The sequence below is a fragment of the Mustela lutreola genome, chromosome 2, assembly GCF_030435805.1.
Source record: "Mustela lutreola isolate mMusLut2 chromosome 2, mMusLut2.pri, whole genome shotgun sequence".
Taxonomy (NCBI): domain Eukaryota; kingdom Metazoa; phylum Chordata; class Mammalia; order Carnivora; family Mustelidae; genus Mustela; species Mustela lutreola.
In genome coordinates this window covers 41,957,380-41,977,216 of record NC_081291.1, presented here as the reverse complement: position 1 = coordinate 41,977,216, position 19,837 = coordinate 41,957,380, and the positions used below count along the sequence as shown (strand labels likewise).

The window sequence follows — 19,837 nt, the reverse complement described above, 5'->3', positions numbered from 1 at the left end:
CATTTTAAAGACTTAATTTTTAAAAACACAACATTGCAATTTAACTCATTTTTATCTTTGGCAATTATTGCTGAAGTCTAACTAGTTATTTTTGGATAAAGTATTGAATATGCAAATTCGAACATTCATTCTTTCAAGGACTGCAATTATTCTCATCACTTCAGTAAACATATTAACAAACATTGCATTTGAACACAAATGCATTCGCTTATTAACTTGAAAGCCGCATCTAAAACCGCAAATTGCTTCTGTGATTAAATTCCTAATTTTCCTGTCAAACCCCAAATAAAGTATTGCCTGTTGATTTAACAAGTGTTTAGTGTGGGCTTATTTCCCAAACCTAGCCCCACTTCCCTAAAGATTTCAATAAATTATTTTGTTCTTCTCACTTTGTTTTATGTTGAAGTCTACCATGTGACATCAGTTTTTTCACCAGCATATTGTTCGTATTTCCATTTTCCTCACCAGATTTGGTGGGATAGGATAGATATCCTGAAGGACATTGCTTTTATATAATCAACGGTGAGATAAATTATATCTGGGGATTATTTTGAAAATCACCTGAAGTCACTCAGTTTTGTTAGTTTCATTTTTCAAAGGGTAACAGTCTCTAACCTTGTCATGTTCTAGTGAAAGATGCTCTTTAGGACTTGGTGCCTTAAATTATACCAACGAGATAGATCTATGCTTATATTCATGATTGTTGTTCACACTAGCGAGGTTTTGTGTAAGATTTACCATCTCCTGTAATAACTAGTATTGTCATAAATAATAACTAATAAGGTAAATGAGAATAAATATGCATTCATTTCTCATCTTTGAGATGTTTATTGTTAATATGGATGACCACAGTGAGGGATGACTATATGTCATGGTTATGGCTAGGTGACTCCACTCATGAAACTTCTATAAGCACCTACTGTGTATCCCCTGTTATGGCTGATGGTGGGAATTCAGTAGTCATGACTGCTGATGACTGATTCAAACAGTCATCGTTCATGGCAGGTCATGCTTTCAAAAAGCATTTTTCAACTCTGAAAGTTTAGGCTTTTCATACTGGTTGAACTTATATCATGTAAATTCATGTTTGTGGTGTGCACACGCACACACACACACACACACACACACACATAGTTTGTTCTTTGTATTGGAAGTCAATGGTTCTTCTGCACTCAGTCACTGACGTTTTAGTGTATTTCCCAGAATTAACAAGCATAGTTTTCATCATGAGGAAATAGTAACTGCCAGTTGTAATAGCTTCTGTGTCGGCTACCTTATGCTGTTATATTCAAAATTCAAAACCTGTTAGCTCAAGGGCATGCATGATGTTTTAAAGAAATTCTATTTAAAAAAAATGTTTAGAAGGAGATTGGCCATAGACTTCTACCATTCCATTGAACAGGCTTGGCTCAGTCTCCTTACTCTACCTCCCCAGTGTGAGGAGATACCAGCACCTTGCTGTGTATAGGATACAGAGAGATTTTAGAGGTGGACTGATAAGATTCATGTTATCTCAGGAAGGCTAGCAGAGTGTGAAGCCCAGACTTCTCATTCCAGCTCCCAAGTCCTATGTATTGGCCCAGAAGCAATTTCACATATAACCTTCACACCAAGATATGCAAAGGGATGAGAGCTCATCGCCTGAAAATCAGTACATTTGTGAAATATGAATATTAAACCATTTCTCACTTGTGGATTCTAAAAGCAAATCCTAATTTGTGTAGAATGAGCATTTGAACACTGAAGGCTGGCAGTGAACTCATAAGATCATTCAAGAGTGTTACAACATGATGATTATACAAAGGTGCTTAATCTTGTGACATTTACCACTGAACTAAAGCTACAAGGTTAGTCTGTTCCTAGAGCACAATGTAAATGTTATAGGATTGAAATGCTGGTGTGTATGCAGTCTCAAGAGCCATGGTGCTGTCTTCTTTTGCTCCAGATCACTGCATTAAGCCTTTTGGAATGGAATTTGGGTATGCAAATGTTACTTTCATGAATTTTTACACAATTCTGTCATTTCAAAACGATTTCATTCTTGAACTTTAGAGTTTCTCATGAACTTCACATTTGATTCATAAAAGTGGACATCTGCATTTATTACAAAGAATCGTGACTGTGCAAATCTAAAAGATAGTATCTACCTCTAAAAGCTTCCCAAATTCATGGCCTGTGACATTCACCTGTCACACTTGGTTACCACATGTTGTATTCATGAACTCTGCACAGTTGACTACAATTTACTACAAAGAAGGTTTTTGTAATTTATAGATTTATTGGACACATACTTTGTAAAAGGAGTATGTGTGTCTGTCTTCAGTTTTCCTGAATGTTTCTTGTACAGAAGATAATCTCAGAAATATTTAGAAATCAGGCCCAAATATGAATATTTTGCTTTGGGAACACAAGTACATTATATTCTCAGGATATGATAATTTTTGGAATTTCAGGCCCAGAGATTCCTTACACATTCAGAGTTTAAATAAATACAGCCCTTTCTAATTCACATACTTTCAACAAGAGGAAAAACAATTAATGTTTAATAAGGTTTTGAGAAATTTTACATCACCCGGGGATGAGGTCTAGTTAATGATGAATAGTGTTAAGAAGGAGAGAAATAATTATATCACCTTGTTAAGAGAGAATTAGCATTCTTTGGGGTATTTCATGTAAATCTTAGCTCTGAAGAGTTTGTTAAAGTGAAAGCGCTCTTACTTTTGTTATAGCAGAAACATTTAAAAGAGAGTAGATTTTACCTTTTCACCTAATGAAATAATCTAGGGATTCAGTCTGTATGATGAAGATTGAGCTAAAGGAAGTAAGAAACATTTAAGCATACAAAAATCTTTTCCATTTTGGTTGTTTAGTCAAAGCTTTGGGATGATAGCTTTTAGATCTAAGACACTTACTGAAATAAAGTATTATCTCACATACTTTATGATCTCTTAAATCTTTCCAGCTATTAAACAGGTAAGAAGAAAAGCTTCTCCATGTTTTTATTTATCTTTACAATTTTCCACATAGCCATTGTACCTTTTTTATTCATCAGCTAAACACAAAAGCACAATTTTCAAATGAAGCCATCAAGCATGCTTAGTTAGGCCATAAACATTCTAACTCTAAAGCTAAAATCCTTTTTTCCCATACAAACTCTATTTTATAGGGAACAAAAACACCAAGTACCCTTCGTCATGGGACTCTTCCTTTCAAAAGTATGTGGAATTATGTACATTTCTAGAGAAGTTTTTCCCACTGCAAGCATGAAGTTGCTCAGAAACTGACAAGCCATTTACAGCTTAAAAATTCAACCCCGCCCCACTTGTGATTTATTGTCCTATTGATTCTTTGAAAGTCAAGCCCAGCATGTGTAGGACTATGTCTTCCCCATGTTGTTTGTCTGCATGTGTACCTGCCTGAAAATTCATTGCAACATGGGGCTAAACTTACACATTTGTTCACTTCCTATGGTTTCTATCATTACAATTTTATTATGTATTATTCAGATACAGAAAAGAGATAAACATATAATCTAGTCCAGTATGAATATCCATATAACCACTCTTCAAGAAAGAAAGTCAAAAATCTAAATTTCCTAGTATTTGCCCCCTGAACATACCCCACTTTCTCCATGACATCTTCAAAATACCTTGAAGTGGAGGTTTATAATTTCTGCATGTTTTACAACTTCATATAAATGGTATTAGATTATATTTTATTAAGAGTTTCATGATTACTTGAGATTTTCCATACTAAATCCATTACTTTTGACAGGTAATATTTCATTTACCTTTGCATAATTTCATTTGTGATAATGTTAACGTTTCATATCTTTATTTGCTTTTAGAGCATGTAATATGTTCAGGTTAAATATTTTATATATTAATACAACAATTTTTAGATCGCACATGACATGATGAAAGGACTCTGGACTAGAATTCAGATGAGAACTACTTCTGATCCAGCAATGATTTATGTGGGAACAATTGACATCTTACTCACCTTTTCATTGAAATCTTCATCTATAAAAGGAGTATTAGATTACCCAACTTCTCAAAGTTACAAAGAGCAACTGACATGATTGCTGTTTTTGTTTTGTTTTGATTTTTTAAAGGTTTTATTTATTTATTTAACAGAGAGAGAGAGATCACAGGTAGGCAGAGAGGCAGGCAGATAGAGAGAGGGGGAAGCAAACTCCCTGCTGAGCAGAGAGCCCAATGTGGGGCTCAATCCTAGGACCTGGGGGTCAGCCACCCAGGCCCCCCAGTGATTGTTGTTATAATACACAAAAATTTATAGAACTGATAGTGGTTTCTTTTTACTATAAACATTAAGTCTTCTAGGAGGTAAATAGCTCTAATTTATATAGTGGTGTGTTAAGACTATGGGATATTTCTGAGTTTTTTTAAAAATTATTTTAATTATTTTTAAAAGAATTTATTTATTTATTTGACAGAAAGAGACACAGTCAGTGAGAGAGGGAATACAAGCAGGGGACTTGGGAGAGGGAGAAGTAGGCTTTCCGCCAAGCAGGGAGCCTGATGCAGGGATTTGATACCAGGACCATGACCCAAGCTGAAGGCAGATGCTTAACAACTGAGCCACCCAGGCATCCCTATTTCTGAGTTTTTAAAGGTGAAGTCTATTTTGATGTGTCAAGTGTGCTCACTGTTTAAAAACTGTTTTTTCGGAATGCCTGGGTGGCTCAGTTGGTTAAGCAGCTGCCTTTGGCTCAGGTCATGATCCCAGCGTCCTGGGATCGAGTCCCACATCGGGCTCCTTGCTCGGTGGGGATCCTGCTTCTCCCTCTGCCTCTGCCTCTGCCTGCCATTCTGCCTGTGCTCGCTCTCTCCCTCTCTCTCTCTGATAAATAAATAAAATCTTAAAAAAAAATAATGTTTTTTCTGGAGATACTTTGGTGACTCAATCAGTTAAGTCCCCAGCTTTGGTTCCAGTCATGATCTCAGGGTCATGAGATCGAGCCCCATGTCAGGTTCCACACTCAGCAGGTAGTCCGCTTGAGATTCTCTCTCTCCCTATTGCTCTGCCCCTCCCCCTACTCTTTCTCTCTCTTTCTCTCTCAAATAAATAAATCTTTTTTAAAAGAACCCTAGTTTTTCTGTTTAAAAACTCTTGTTCAAAAACCAGAATCTTTTCTTTTTCCTTTTTTCTTCAGGCTTCCCATTGATAAATATGGCTCTGGGGTTAATGCCTTTACTATGTGAGACCCCCTAGGTGGCATTTAGGGTTTTTTATGGTGGTGTACCATTTAGTAAATAGCATTGTGATGGCTGAGAAGAGTGGAGAGTGCCTCAGGGATGGGTATTTACCCAGACAAATTGAAATGGATAGTTGAGCACTTATCCAATTAATTTATTAAATGTGCTCAGTCAGTCTGAATAAATCAAAGAAGTGTGCTCTTTCCCCCCTTCATCGGCAGCATGAGATTGGCCTGAAGTACATGAGGTAATTACCTCCACTTTCTACTTCATCTCTGCCTATACAGACCTAGCCTCATTTTTCCCCTAGTGAACAAATTATTCTCCCCCTTCAGAAAATCATGAAAAATCCTTAAATTTTAGCTGTTATTCTGTTGTGCTTTCACCATGTTTGAATCTTTTGTTTCTGATATGTGGCCATGTTTGAGCTTCAGACATGTCACAATGGAATAATATATTTATTGCCTTTTATTTGTAAGGGAGGTGATGTTTAAAGTCGACTTTATATTGTAGAGTTTTTTTTTTTTAATTTAAATATACTAATAGGGGAAAAACCTTGACATTTGTTTTACAGATGGCAGCTGAATGGAAGTGATATTAATCTGAGTATGGAATACCGTTATAAGTTGAACGGAGGAAATCTTGTGGTTATTAACCCCAACAGAAATTGGGATACAGGAAGTTACCAGTGTTTCGCAACAAATTCGCTTGGAACGATTGTCAGCAGAGAAGCTAAACTCCAGTTTGCCTGTAAGTTTATGCTCACCATGTCCAGCAAGTTAACGTTTTAAAAAGTTAACTGACTTTGTGTGGTCATTTTGGATTTTAGAAACAGTATGTGTATTTTATTAATTGAATAAATCATTTGAGGAATAGTTCAATATGATCTTTTGGATCTCTATGTACTTACTGTATGAATTAGAGCTTAAAATGTGTGTGGGTATATTTTCCATTTTACTATTTTTGGAAGGATTCTGTTTAGGACGGGAAAAAGAATCCAGGTAAGAATATGTTCACGGAGTAGCTACCCTGTATCTCATATTGAATTTGAACTGAAAAGACAGTGAAAGAATTGTCAGACATGGTCCTTGCTCTTTGAGAATTTTGAAATTAGAGAATTATATCTGACAAATCTGAAGATATTTAAGGCACAAAGACAATGAAAAAGAAAAGAATGTGACATCTTGTTGACCTCCCAGGCAGTTTGGCCCAGCTCACAGTGACCTTAGGGGTAAGCCTCACTCCGACCTGGCTCTGGAAGCCACCTTTGTACCAGTGTTAATTGGACCTGGGTGAACTCATGGCCCAACCTGAGAAAATCACCTTCTTTGTCCAGGGAATTTAGAATAGGGACCAGAGACCTCATTGAACTTTTTATCTTCCTGAAATATTTTTTGACTACTTTCTACTTTTTGTTTCTTCTTACTAGACTCTCTTCATTTGTTTTAACTATGTATTTTTTAAATAATGCATTATCAGGATTATCTTGGTTATGAGGTTTCTGTTCTTTATACCTCAGTAACTCTGAAATTGGAATGCATGTGTTCTTATAATGGGGTAGTAGTCTCCCTCCATAGCCACAAGCCATTAATAAATTGATTATGTGTCATTTAATGCATGGCTTATTCTGTAACTTTCTGTGTTGTAATGACAATGGCTGGTTTTTTTTTTTTTTTTTTTTTTTTGGTTGGCTTTATTTTTGATGTTCTATTCTGCATGCTCTGTTTTTCTTACTTATTTGCTCTTCCCAATGTTTTCACTTTGTCTTCCTCTGTGAAAGGTGTTTCTGGTTCTCTGATTTGAAACTGTATCTTTCCCAGGTATTTTGAGGGCCAGGTGTTACATTTATAAGTTTACCAAGGTGTTCTGTATATACGTCACTAGTAGCCATAATTTTAAATCTAAATTATTTTTTCAGAGTCCCTCCATTTTAAACAAATTCAGTTCCTTTTTTTCCCTTACTATATACTTTGCTGTCTTAATGATTTCTATGGTCTTTGATTTAGATTCTTATTATGCCATTTTCATACATAGGCCATTTTTTTTTTTAAGATTTTATTTATTTATTTGAGGGAGAATGAGTGAGAGAGAGCATGAGAAAGGAGAAGGTCAGAGGGAGAAGCAGACTCCCCAAGGAGCTGGGAGCCCGATGTGGGACTCGATCCTGGAAGTCCGGGATCATGACCTGAGCCGAAGGCAGTTGCTCAACCAACTGAGCCACACAGGTGCCCTCATAGGCTATTTTGATACATACACACACACACACACAGACACACACACAAGGCATACATATGTATTAGGTATTATGTATATATACACGTGTGTATGTATAGAGTAAGTGTATATATACTGTTTTTCTCATGAATAATTTTATATGTGCATATTATTTTTAACCAGAATTTTGCTAGAATCAATGAGATAGCATTGTTTTACCTGGTTGCAGTGCTAGCCACAGACCTCTTCCCATTCTTGCATTCTAATTTTTTTTAATTTCTCAATTTTTAATTATTTAACAGTTAATAAGCTACATTTAAAAATATGGGGCACCTGGGTGGCTCAGTGAATTAAAGCCTCTGCCTTCGGCTCAGGTCATGATCCCCGGGTCTTGGGATCGAGCCCCACGTCGGGCTCTCTGCCCAGCGGTGAGCCTGCTTCTCCCTTCTCACTCTGCCTTCCTCTCACCTACTTGTGATCTCTCTCTGTCAAATAAATAAATAAAATCTTTTAAAAATATATATATATAACTATGGGGGTGTCTGGGTGGCTCAGTGGGTTAAAACCTCTGCCTTCCCCTCAGGTCATGATCCCAGGGTCCTGGAATAGAGCCCCCCATCGGGCTCTCTGCTCAGTGGGGAGCCTGCTTCCCTTCCTCTCTCTCTGCCTATCCCTCTGCCTACTTGTGATCTCTGTCAAATAAATAAATAAAATTCTTTAAAAAATAAATAAAAATAAAAATATAACTGTGTTTCATCCTCTTGCATTTTAAGGAATGAATTATATTGACTTAAGTATGAAGACACCTTTTAGTTGGTACAAAGGTTGCATCCCAAACTGCTGAAGAATTCCAATGTGGTGTTCTGTTGCCTTCTGGAATTAGTGTTGCTGAGCACAAGTCTGGGGTCAGAATCACTTCTATTTCTTAGGAGCTCACCACCAACTCCTTTTTGTTTGTTTTTTGTCTCACATGTTGGTTGCATCTGAGATTATTTTTTTCTTTATCCCTTTAGTTAAAAACATGCGTTTTTCCAGCATACAGCTAGGTTTAGCTCTCTTTTAATTTACTTTGCATAGAATGTGAAAAATTAGTTTATCATACTTGAATATTATTTTGTACACGATTCTGGAAATATTTCATCTTTTATAACTTTTAATTTTATTTGTGATTTATTTATATTTAAAAAAAAACACTGATACCCTGTATCTTGGCTTTTTTGTCTTATTTCTTGAAATACTCTTTATCTCATGCTGTTCCTTCCATTGAATTTCTGTTCCTGATTCACAGAGGCCACATCTGTTTGTTTGTTTTCTTTTGAAGATGTAGTCAGTTTTCTGAAATGCTCTACTGGACCCACAGGCAGTCTTTTTTTCTACTATCATTTTTTTTCATTTTTATGCTTAATATTTCAGTGCACTCTAAGGCAAATTTTATCCAAAGCTCACCTTTATAAACAGGTGATGTCAGGGGATTACCCTGGCCCTGCTTGCTTCTCTGCATGAAGAGGTCAGATTATCTTCTCAGATCTGTAGGAGAATGTACAATTCCCAGTCTGATTCCCTATTTTAGTGTTCTTTCACCAAATATATTATTCCTTTTATACAGTGGTATTTTTCTATTATAGATTCTTGATACTTTATAATATCTGAAGAAGTATAATTAACTTAAAGAATATCCCCCCCCCCCCCTTAGTCTATCCTTCATAGTAGAGTATGGCTTATTTGGAAATACTTCTAAAATTATACCGTGCCTCTTCTAGTCTTTTCCTACTTCCTAGCCAGTACTTTACAGACAAAGTAGGATAAAGTTGTTAAGTCTGGAATTTTATTTTCCCTACTTACAAGTTAATAAGCTGGCCTGCTGCTGTTTCACAGATGCTAGCAGAAGACACGGTATTTCTGGGTCAGTGACAAAGAGCTTTATTACTCACTGGTGAAGGAGGGAGTACGTGTCAGTTGCCCTTGCCCTCAAGTCCAACAGAGGTGGTAAGATATGGCTGGGATAGATACCATACCCATAGCTGAGGAACATGGGGCTGAGATCTTACCTTTTATAGCAAGCAGTGAGCAAGCTGCTCTTCATCTTAGCTAAAGGAAGATACTACCTTATCCCTCTCTGCAGACATTACCTTGTCCTTTAGCTCTCTGAAGACACATCCCTTAGAAATGGGTCTGCATAGGAGTGACTGGACCTTTCAGTCTTTGCGCACCCACTAAAAACTTCAAAAACAGTTCTCCATTGTTTGCTTGGTGCTATTCTTTGGGTTTCCTTAGTCTTTTTTCATCTGCCTCACAAGCTTTACTTGTTCTGATGCGATTACTTAGCTGTCTTGGTGGAGATTCTTTCGTTAGCTTTGCTTTTGCAGTTGGCAGGGATGGGGGAAGTTCATAAGTGTTTTGGGGAAGTTACAAGAACAAATTTTTTGTATCCTAAGCCTACTGCCACATTAGATTGGAAAGGTAAAAAAATGTATTTTTAAATTCATATAGTTGAGATACAGGTTTCTGGTAAAGAAGCCAAAGACAGTGGGAAAAGAGGTAGGGGATATTTAATATATCAGAGATTTCAAATAACCAGTTATAAGAGAGCACTGCTTTAACTTGGCAGCCTTGAAGGGATGTGATATATTAACCAAAGAAAGAATTAGGATCGAGACTCTTGTATTGGTAAGATGCTCATGACTTCAGGGGAATTCTGACTGTCTTTGCTGCAGGCAAATGGATGGTAACATGTTGACACTGAAAAACGTCCTGCTTGTTTACTGTATGTCCCCCTCTTGATTGCATTTGCATGCTTAGTAATTTTTTTTTGTTTCTGTTCTTCATGGAGAAAATATTTAAATTGTGCTTCATGGGTAAATGAGTAATTGAAAGTATAGTCAATGTGCCACTTGTAAATCTGGTGAAAAAAGAAGGAAATTTTATCTTAATTTTCAAGTTGCTTGAAAATAGTGTTTGTAATAAAATCAAAGTGAAAAGGCCATTTATAATTTAAGAAGTCTGCTTTTTGTAGTCATTCTCAACCTCTTCTGGTAGATTATTTGTGGAACAGTTAGGAAATCTGTTGAAGGGAGAAATATGTAAAGTGATTCAGTGTTTGAGTTACAGGCTTTCTCAATTATTTGCTATTATGCTACATTGTATAATTTTTGATACTTGCTTAATATATTTGAAAATGTTTTTCCAAATTCCTAATTCCAATCACTGCAGATTAGGATAGTACCTCCAAATTCCCAAATATATTTGCTTTATTGATAATTAGTTTTATTGGTCTTATTCCTGAATTTCTTTTAATTCTTTATTAATATGTTTTTATTTTGGGCATTTTGTGCTACAGTATATTTTTAATAATAAATTATATTACATGGATGAGGAGCATGGAGAAATGAATGTCTGTGTAGCCACCACCTAAGATTTAAAGCATTTTTTTTTTAAAGATTTTATTCACTTATTTGAGAGAGAGAGAGAACACAAGAGGGGAGAGTGTCAGAGGGAGAAGCAGACTTCCTGCTGAGCAGGGAGCCGGATGCAGGGCTTAATCCTGGGACTCTGGGATCATGACCTGAGCCAAAGACAATTGCTTAACCAACTGAGCCACCTAGGTGCCCTAGATTTAAACCATTTGAAGTCCAGTTAAATCTACTTGCTAACTCATCCTCCTGACATTTTCTTCACTTGTTTCCCCTCCCAATAGGTATTCACTATTCTGAATTAAATAGGATTTTTTTTTTTTATTATTCCTTGAATACACATGTGTTTTTCTAAATAGATGTTAAATTATTTTACCTTTTTAATATTTTGAGCTTCTACACAATGGCATCATACAGTATACATGCATCTACATTTTTGTCCCCTCAACATTATGGTTGTCTGTTGGTCTACATCCTTGCTAATGCTGGTTATTGTTCATTTTTTTAATTTGTGCAAGTCTAATGAATATAAAATTATATTTCACTGTGGTTTAATTTGCATTTCTATGATTACAATGATGTCAAGTTCCTTTTCTGTGTTTGTGACCATTTATGTTTCTGTGATCTAGATTTTCTTTCTTTCTTTCTTTCTTTTTGGCAGGAATTCTTTGTACACTTTCAATTAATCATCTTTTTAGTGGCTAGTTTTGTTTTTCTTTTTTTCTGTTGATGCTGTCAAATGATGAACAAATGTTCTTAATTTTGAATTAAAGTATCTTTTCCTTTATAGCTTATGTTCTCTTATGAGCTGTTTGAAAATTTTTCTCTTTTATCACAAAGTGCTAAAGATATTTTCCTTAAATGTATTTATAAAAGTTTAATGTTTTGCTCTTTATATTTAAGTCTTTAATTATCTGGAATTGATTTTGTATATCCTGTGAGACAGAAGTACTCATTTATTTTTTTCTAATATGAGAAGCCAACTTAGCAGCCCAAATGATTGAAGAGTCCATTCTTAACCACCCAGAATGCAATGCATGATCCTTGTCTTTGATTTCTTTGGATGTTTTTGGAGAATTAGCTGCAAATAATGAGAGTCTTTGTTTCCTTATCAGCCCTTGCATCTTTTTGGTCTTTTTAAATGACTGCATTTTCTCTAGCCTAAGACAGTGTTAAATACGTTGATGGTAGATATTTCTATTTTGTTTCTGATTTTAAAGAAAATGAATTAAGAGTAACATTTCACCATTTCATATGATGTGTCCTTTAGATTTTGTAAGTGCTGTTTATCAAGTTAAGGCAGATCTTCTCCAGGTTAGGTTTTATCATGAATGTTTTATTTTTTTAAGTGCTTTTCCTACTTTTACTGGAAAATTCATGCTGTTTTTTCTTCTTTAAACTGTTAATGTAGTAAACAGTTTTTAATATTAACCAATCTTTTATTCTTGGGTTAGTTTCCTCTTGGCTTTTATGTAAGTTTTTAAAAATAAATGGGTGATATGTGTTTGACAATTTTTTTTGCATTTTTGCATATATATTCATATATGAGATTTTCTTTCTATATTCTCTTATACTGTCCTTTTTTGGCTTTAGTATCAAAATTATTTCACCTCTAAAAATGACCTGGAGAAAAACTTGAGAAATATTGGAATTATCTGTTGCTTGACGAAGAAGTAGAACTTATAAATAAAACCATCTGGGCTTGGAGTTTTCACTGAAGAAATATTTTAACTATTGAGTGAGTCTTTTGAATAGTTATAGTAGTAGTCGTATCATCTTTTTCTTTATGCAAAGTTGTGGTTTTTCTAGGAATTTCATCCTTTTTTATGTTTTCTAATGTATTGGCAAGAAGTGGTATCAAAACATTTCCTTTTATTATCATTCTTATCTCTGCTTTATCTATATGTACTTCCCTGTTTCATTTTTTTGAAGTATTATTTCAGTACTCTTTTTAATCAAACTTGTCAGAATTTGGCATAATTTTTCACTTTTCAATCTTGCATTTCATTGCATTTTATTTGCTTGTTCCCACTTCTTAGATTTTTTTTTTAATCACTATATATAAGTATGCAAGTAATCATTATATGGTTACTTTCCTACCATTCTAATGTTCTACTACAAATATGTGTGGCTTTAAATTGTCCTGAAATCATTGTTTTAGCTGTCAACCAGGGCTTTGATATTTAGCACATTAATTGTGGTTAGGTTCTACAAATAATATAATTTCGTTTTGATTTTCCTCTTGGATCCATGAGTTATCAGATATATTTTTGAATTTCCAAACATAATAGAGTTTTCCCAGTCATATTTTGTTACTGATTTCCATTTTTTTTTTAAAGATCTTATTTATTTGAGAGACAGAGCACATGCGCACCAGAGAGGCATAAGTGGGGATGGAGAGACGGATGTGCAGATGGAGAAACAGGCTCCCCAATGAGCTGGGAGCCCAACATGGGATTGGATTCCAGGACTCTGGGATCATGACCTGAGCCTAAGGCAGAGGCTTAACCAACTGAGCCACCCAGACATTCCATGTTACTGACTTATAACGTTAGTGCCCCATCTATCAGAGCAGTGTTCTCTCTGTTAATTGGGTTAAACTTGTTAGTTGTGTTGCTGAAACGGTGTATCTCATTACTGATGCTTTATCTAGTCAGTCAGTTTCATACAATTATAATTTCTGTTTATCCTAGTATTTTTTTTTAAGACTTTATTTATTTATTTGACAGACAGAGATCACAAGTAGGCAGAGAAGCAGGCAAAAAGAGGGGAAGGGAAGCAGGCTCCCTGCTGAGCAGAGCTCAGATGATGCCTGGCTTGATCCCAGGACCCTGGGATCATGACCTAACCCACTGAGCCACCCCGGTGCCCCAGTATTTTTGTATTTTTGCCTTATGTATTTAGTGAATTATTGATGTATAAAAATTTATAATAGGAATATTGTTGGTCAACATGAGGTGACCAAATATCCCTAATAAATTGTTTGCCTTAGAATTTAGGTGTTGGGCACCTGGGTGGCTCAGTGGGTTAAGCCTCTGCCTTTGGCTCAGGTCATGATCTCAGAGTTCTGGGATCAAGTCCCGCATCAGGCTCTCTGCTCGGCAGGGAGCCTGCTTCCTCCTCTCTCTTTCTCTCTCCTCTCTCTCTCTCTCTGTGCCTACTTGTCATCTCTCTCTGTTAAATAAATAAAATCTTTAAAAAAAAGAATTTAGGTGTTAATGTATTGATATTGCTCCATTAATATATTCTGATTTTTGTTTTGTTTTGTTTTCTTCTCTTTGTTTGGACTGATTACAAATTTCTTCCCCCCTCAGTAACATTGAAAGTTATACACCTTATTTATTTTCTTCTAGTAATTGCCCTAGAGATTTCAGTATGCATGCTTAACAAAGTCTATAGTTAAGCAATGTTTCCAACAATAAAGGACTTTGCAGTATTTAAAACTATATAGCTTTTCTCCAGAATACTGTTCTTTTGCTATCAATTATTTTTGTTGAAATTTTTAGTTTCCTGAATTAGACATGACTGATCCTATTCCTTTTATTTTCTAGTTTTACTTTTATATCCAAAATAAATAATGTAGCATGTGCAAACTTCTACACAGTTTTTTGTTTGCTTTTTTATATTTGTTTTTGCTTGTTTGTTTAAGGAAAACTTCGGGCTTCTGTCCATATCCTGTTTATTTCTCCTTTCCTAAGGAAGATGACTTTCAACTCTTTGGCTCTTGTGATATTTATCTTGTTTTTTAAATAAGTCACTTGTTTATATTGCTACTTCTTGATTTTTTTTTTTTTTCAGTTTAAGCATCACTTGACCGTCAAATCTGATAACTGATACTCTAACAAGAGTCTCACGCCACCACCTTGCCACCACCGTGATGTGAGGTGGTCTTTTTATGAGGTTTATGAAACACAACATTTAAAAAGTCTTACAAAAGCACAGAATTAAAAATAGGAAAATCCACACTTTATTCTACTTACTGTACTCTGACTAGATTGAGTTTAGATGGGCACAGGCCAGTCAGTTTTAGAGCTACCCCTCATCCAGATCTCCACGACAAATAAACATTTCACTGCCTTTGTTTGAAACTGGGGGGCTGGGAAGAAGCTAATCACCAATTGATTAATATTTGAATACGCATTAACTTAGGATATGTTTTCAGAGGATTTTATGGGATCAAAATTTAAAATAGGTCAGTATTCAGCATTTCTGTGGTGACGAGCTTATAAGTGATAATTCAGAGCTGAGTTTTGTAGCAAAGTGTAATACTAATTATTTTTTCTTTTGTGCATAATTTTTCTTGTCCCACAAATTAGTAGTTTTTTAAATTTCTTCATTTTCTGTGGTTTTATACTTGGTCATCCAAAATTCTGGCTAGTTTTCTAAGTGTCTGCTCAGATATTAAGATGCATCAAATATTCTCTTAGTTTTTATCTTCTTGAAATCTTTCTGGAGGTCTTTTCCTTGAATACTTCTACTGAGTTTTTAGTACACTGTCTAAAGTTTGCAAATTAAAAGACTTTTTGTACTCTAAATTTCCTCTTTGTATCTTTTTCTAGTTTAATGGCTATTATACTTTTTGATATACATACAAAGTTTGGAGCGATGGTTTTCTTCCTTTATATTTTCTTCCCCTGTATAAAGTGTTTTTCCCAAATAGCTTCGTTTCTATTTTATGCTGGTTGGTTTCTGTCTTTCAAATAGGAATTTTTTTTTTTTTTTTTTGTATACATCTGGTAATTTTTGGTTGTTTGCACAGACTTAAAGTATAAGGAACTCAACCCTATTTGAAATCTCCATTTTCATGGTGGACCTTGTTATTCTGAGGTTAACGATACAATGGCTCATTGCCTTAGGAATCCCTTACTATCAGGGTTTCTAGTTCTTCCCCTTTGGGTAAGTCAGGTGCCCCAGAGAGAAGAAGGATCCAGCCTTCCCCCTGGATGGTATTCTGGGAGCCTGGTGGGAGAAGAGGCCTAAGGGACTGCAGTGTCCAGGGTGCATAGATTTATTTAATCCAGCTGTTTCCTCACAATGGATGTCAAGATTCTGCCGAGTAGTCTAGTCAAGATATCCTGTTTTACCCCTTTAGACAATAAGCCTCTCCTTCCCTGGTATGGAATGGCATTCCGTTGATTGTAGGGAGGCAGACAGGTGATCTGGGTATCTCCTGCTTAAAATTCTTATTTTACCACCTCCTCCTCCACTTCATTTCTGCTTCCAGATGAGCCCGCTACCTCCATTCCGAAGCATTCGGAGGATCCTGCCCACAAATTGACTCATTTCTAGACTCTTCTCTACCATGCGCCCAAACGTCCTCTTTATCCATTATGCAAAACTGGTTAAACATCGCTTCTGTTTTCGGCTTCTGTGGTTATTTTGCATGTCACTATTCTGTTTTCCTGTCTTTGTGATTTTGGGCCTTCCAGAAAATACCTCTATACGGTCTAAGTCCTGGTTTGGGGAGTATCTTAGAGGAAGAGGAAAATGAAATATGTATGTGTTTTCTTTAGAAGCCTTATTGTTATTTCACACAATCAAGTGTTTTTGCAGATGTACTCACATGTTCACTACATCCTTTGTGTACCCTCTTTCTTTCTTTCTTTCTTTTTTTTTTAAATAAAGATTTTATTTATTTACTTAGCATGCAAGCACAAGAGGGGAGAGGATCAAAGGGAGAAGCAGACTCCTCGCTGAGCAGGGAGCCCGATGCGGGCCTTGATCCTGGGACTCCAGGATCATGACCTGAGCTAAAGGCAGTCGCTTAACCAACTGAGACACCCAGGTTGTCCCTATGCACCCTCTTTCTTGTATCTTGGCTCATTTTTCTTCTTTAAGATCTGTATCTTTTAGAAATCTATTTAGTATGTTTCTCTTGGTGGTCAGAACTCTTTTGTCTTCTCTTTTCCCATCGGCCTGAAAGTGTGTCTATTTGCCCTTTGCTCTTTAAAAAATAATTTCACTGCAAAATGTACTGCTACAGAGACTGGAGCCAGACTCTGGGGGTTCGAATCACACCTCCACCACTTACCAGCTATGTGACATTGGACAAATCCTGAACTCATTTGTGTTTCTGGTTCTTCATCTGTAGAGCAGAGATGAGCAGTGTAACTTAGTTCATCAGGTGTGAGGTTTATATGAGCTCCAGTATGTCAAGCATCTGGAGCAGTGTCCAGCAGGAAATGCATACGATATGGGGATCAGCTCTTGTCATTTTTATACAGTTCTAGGGTATGATTCCTGAATCTTGGGAGGCATGTCTTAATGGCAACTGGAAGTTTTTCAGCAGGTATCTTCCAGATTTGTTTATCCCCATGGCAACTCTACTCCTTCTGGTTTCCTTTCAAATATATTTTGAAGTTTCTCATTTTCTCCTGCATACCTGCTGACTTGCCTGTCATGTTTTCTCTCTCCTCACCTCTTTGCGGTGCTCAGTTACTTAGTTCTAGCCTACACATCCCCTAATTAATCTCTGCCTAATTTTCTATTAAATTATCTTTGGGTTTTTAATTCTAGTGATTGTATTTTCCCTGTATGGACATTCTATCTGGTTCTTTTTTCTGTGTTCCTGTTCTTTATTCAGAGCATCTTGTTTTTCCTGATGGTTTGATAAGCCACCCCATTTTTTTCTTTGTTATCATACTTCTTTAAAGTCTTAAGTATTTAGGTATTCTTTTATAATGTTTATTAGCTCAGGAAATTGCCAGTGTTAACCTGTGATTTGTTGGTCTGTTGAGAATATAAGAAATATTCTCTCATCTATTTTTTTGATGTAAATATGGTCTTTTAAAAAAATAATATTTATTTATTTATTTATTTATTTATTTGAGAGAGAAAGAGAGCACCACCAGGTGGGTGGGGGAATTGCAGCAGGAGAGAGAGAAGCAAGCTTCCCTCCGAGCAGGGAGTCCCACACAGGACTCCAGCCTCCAGGCCAGGATCTTGGGATCATGAACTGAGCTGGAGCCACCTCCTTGACCCACTGAGTCACCTAGATGTTTCACGATGTGAATATGGTCCTTAGCAGAATTTCTACTTACCCAGGCCAGCATGAAACTCTCCTTAGCCTTGGTTTAAGGAGCTTTTATTGCTTTTGTCAGGAACCTCAGGGATATAACCAACCTGGGAACAATTTTATTTTAATATATTGGTTCTGTGTAGCCCAACACAAACAGTCAATTTTCAGTATTTATGGTAGTTCTGTTCTATAAAGTCACTGTTAACACTGAATTAACGTATATTGAACCACAGCTCCTCAGGGAAATACAGGGTTAGGTTCCTGGTCATAACATTATCATCAACCAGTCAATACATAACCTTGTTTTATGTATGTTTCTGTTTAAAGGAATCTTATGTAATGTACATTGTTGATTTATTAACATTAAGCTCATGGTCAAGAACTCTATTACTCATGCTTGAACAAAGCTTTTCTAACCAGTTTTTTCCATAAGGCAACCACAGTTTCCTTATGCATGAGAACATGAGATAGATTTCAGCACTATGCTTGAGGTCCATTTGAAGCAGGGAGGTCAACAAAAAGCACACGAATGCAAAAACCGTGGCACTAAATATACAGGAAGAAAGGATGCTTGTTTTCAGTAGGAAAGCTGAAACAAGGAGGCAGAACATTGCTTATTCAACCTCAACTGGGAATGTGCACACCGTGTGACTCAAATTTTTCACCACTTCAAGCATGTTTTCGAATGATGGCAAAAGCGCCACAAACACTGAATTGGGATTTACAAATAAATCTTACGGAGTCGATCAATTTACAAATATGAAATTGACAGATGATGAGGGCCGAATATATGTTAACCTCGTATGAGAAATCCCACATTGTGTGAGGTGTAGGTCCCATGTCCTGAATTCTTTGTTGAAGTGTCTGTGCCCTTCAAACCCCTCACTCCTGCCATGGCCTTACCCACAGAGAGAGAGAAGGACAAGTGAACTATCTAGTCCTTTCCCTGTACCCACCAAGGGTTTATCCGTGAGTGCAGCCCAGCAGATGTGCAGCTGTAAGCAAAAGGGCTTATTTCCAAATGGCCACTTCCTAGGCCCCAAACCTTATTTCCTCTTTCCACCTGGGCAGTTCAACCTTAGCTCCCAGATTGCCAAGCCTAATGCTATCATTGCCCACGTCTTCATTCCAGTGTCCTGGCAACCCCAGCATAAGTTCCAGAATGAATTACTCTGCTTTCAGCTTCCTTTTTTGCTCTGCTCTGCATTTGATTTAATTTGGGCTGTATTTTCGCCAACACTGCTAGGCAATTGGTAGAACTAGATGTCTCTCCCATTTCTTATGTTTTTTAATATTTCTATTTAGTTTGGTTACTTAGGAGGTAACGTAAATGAGTGAACAAGCTTGGTGTAAGCAACAAGGGGTGGTAAGGTCTAGAATGGACCAGAGATGATGGCATGCTTTTTCAAAAGGGGGTACTACATGCTCAGTTCCCCAGCTGAATTATTATAGCCAGTAATTATTTACTCCTGAATTCATACTTCCAGCTTTGACCTCTCCTCCAAACTTGTGGCTCAAATAACCACCTGCCAGTTCTCTGGATATCAGTACTGGATATCACTACTCTGGATATCAGTAGACATCTCATAGTTACATTTCCAAACCATAATCTTGATTTTCCTGGTAACCTTCCTCCTCCCCCAGTGTTCACCATTTTAATAAAAAACACATTTATTTTCTCATTGCACTGATGTGGCTGTTAGCTAAGTGTATTGGTGAAACAAGGTGAGTTTAGGGTTTTCCTTCCCCGCCATTGTGGTAAGCATTGAATAATGTTTAGAATTGTTATCGCTATATTGTTTACCTGAAACTAATATGACTGTATGTTAATTATGCTTGAATTTTAAAAAAATAGTAATTCATTTGATGCCCCCGTCCCGCAAAAGACATGTTTGTTGCATTGTTCAGGCCCAAAAGCTGAGTCATCCTTGAGCTCTTTTTATACTTCTCACATTCCACATCAGTTGGTCAATCCA

General features: G+C 36.4%; 1 protein-coding gene across 1 annotated transcript in view; it reads left to right on the top strand.

Annotated features, from left to right (window-relative positions):
* Positions 1-19,837, top strand: part of CNTN3 (contactin 3) — a 338,196-nt gene that overhangs the window by 121,701 nt on the left and 196,658 nt on the right. The window contains exon 4 of the mRNA XM_059161515.1: positions 5,794-5,969. Coding sequence (XP_059017498.1) covers positions 5,794-5,969 — 176 coding nt within the window. The remainder of the gene's footprint in view (positions 1-5,793; positions 5,970-19,837) is intronic.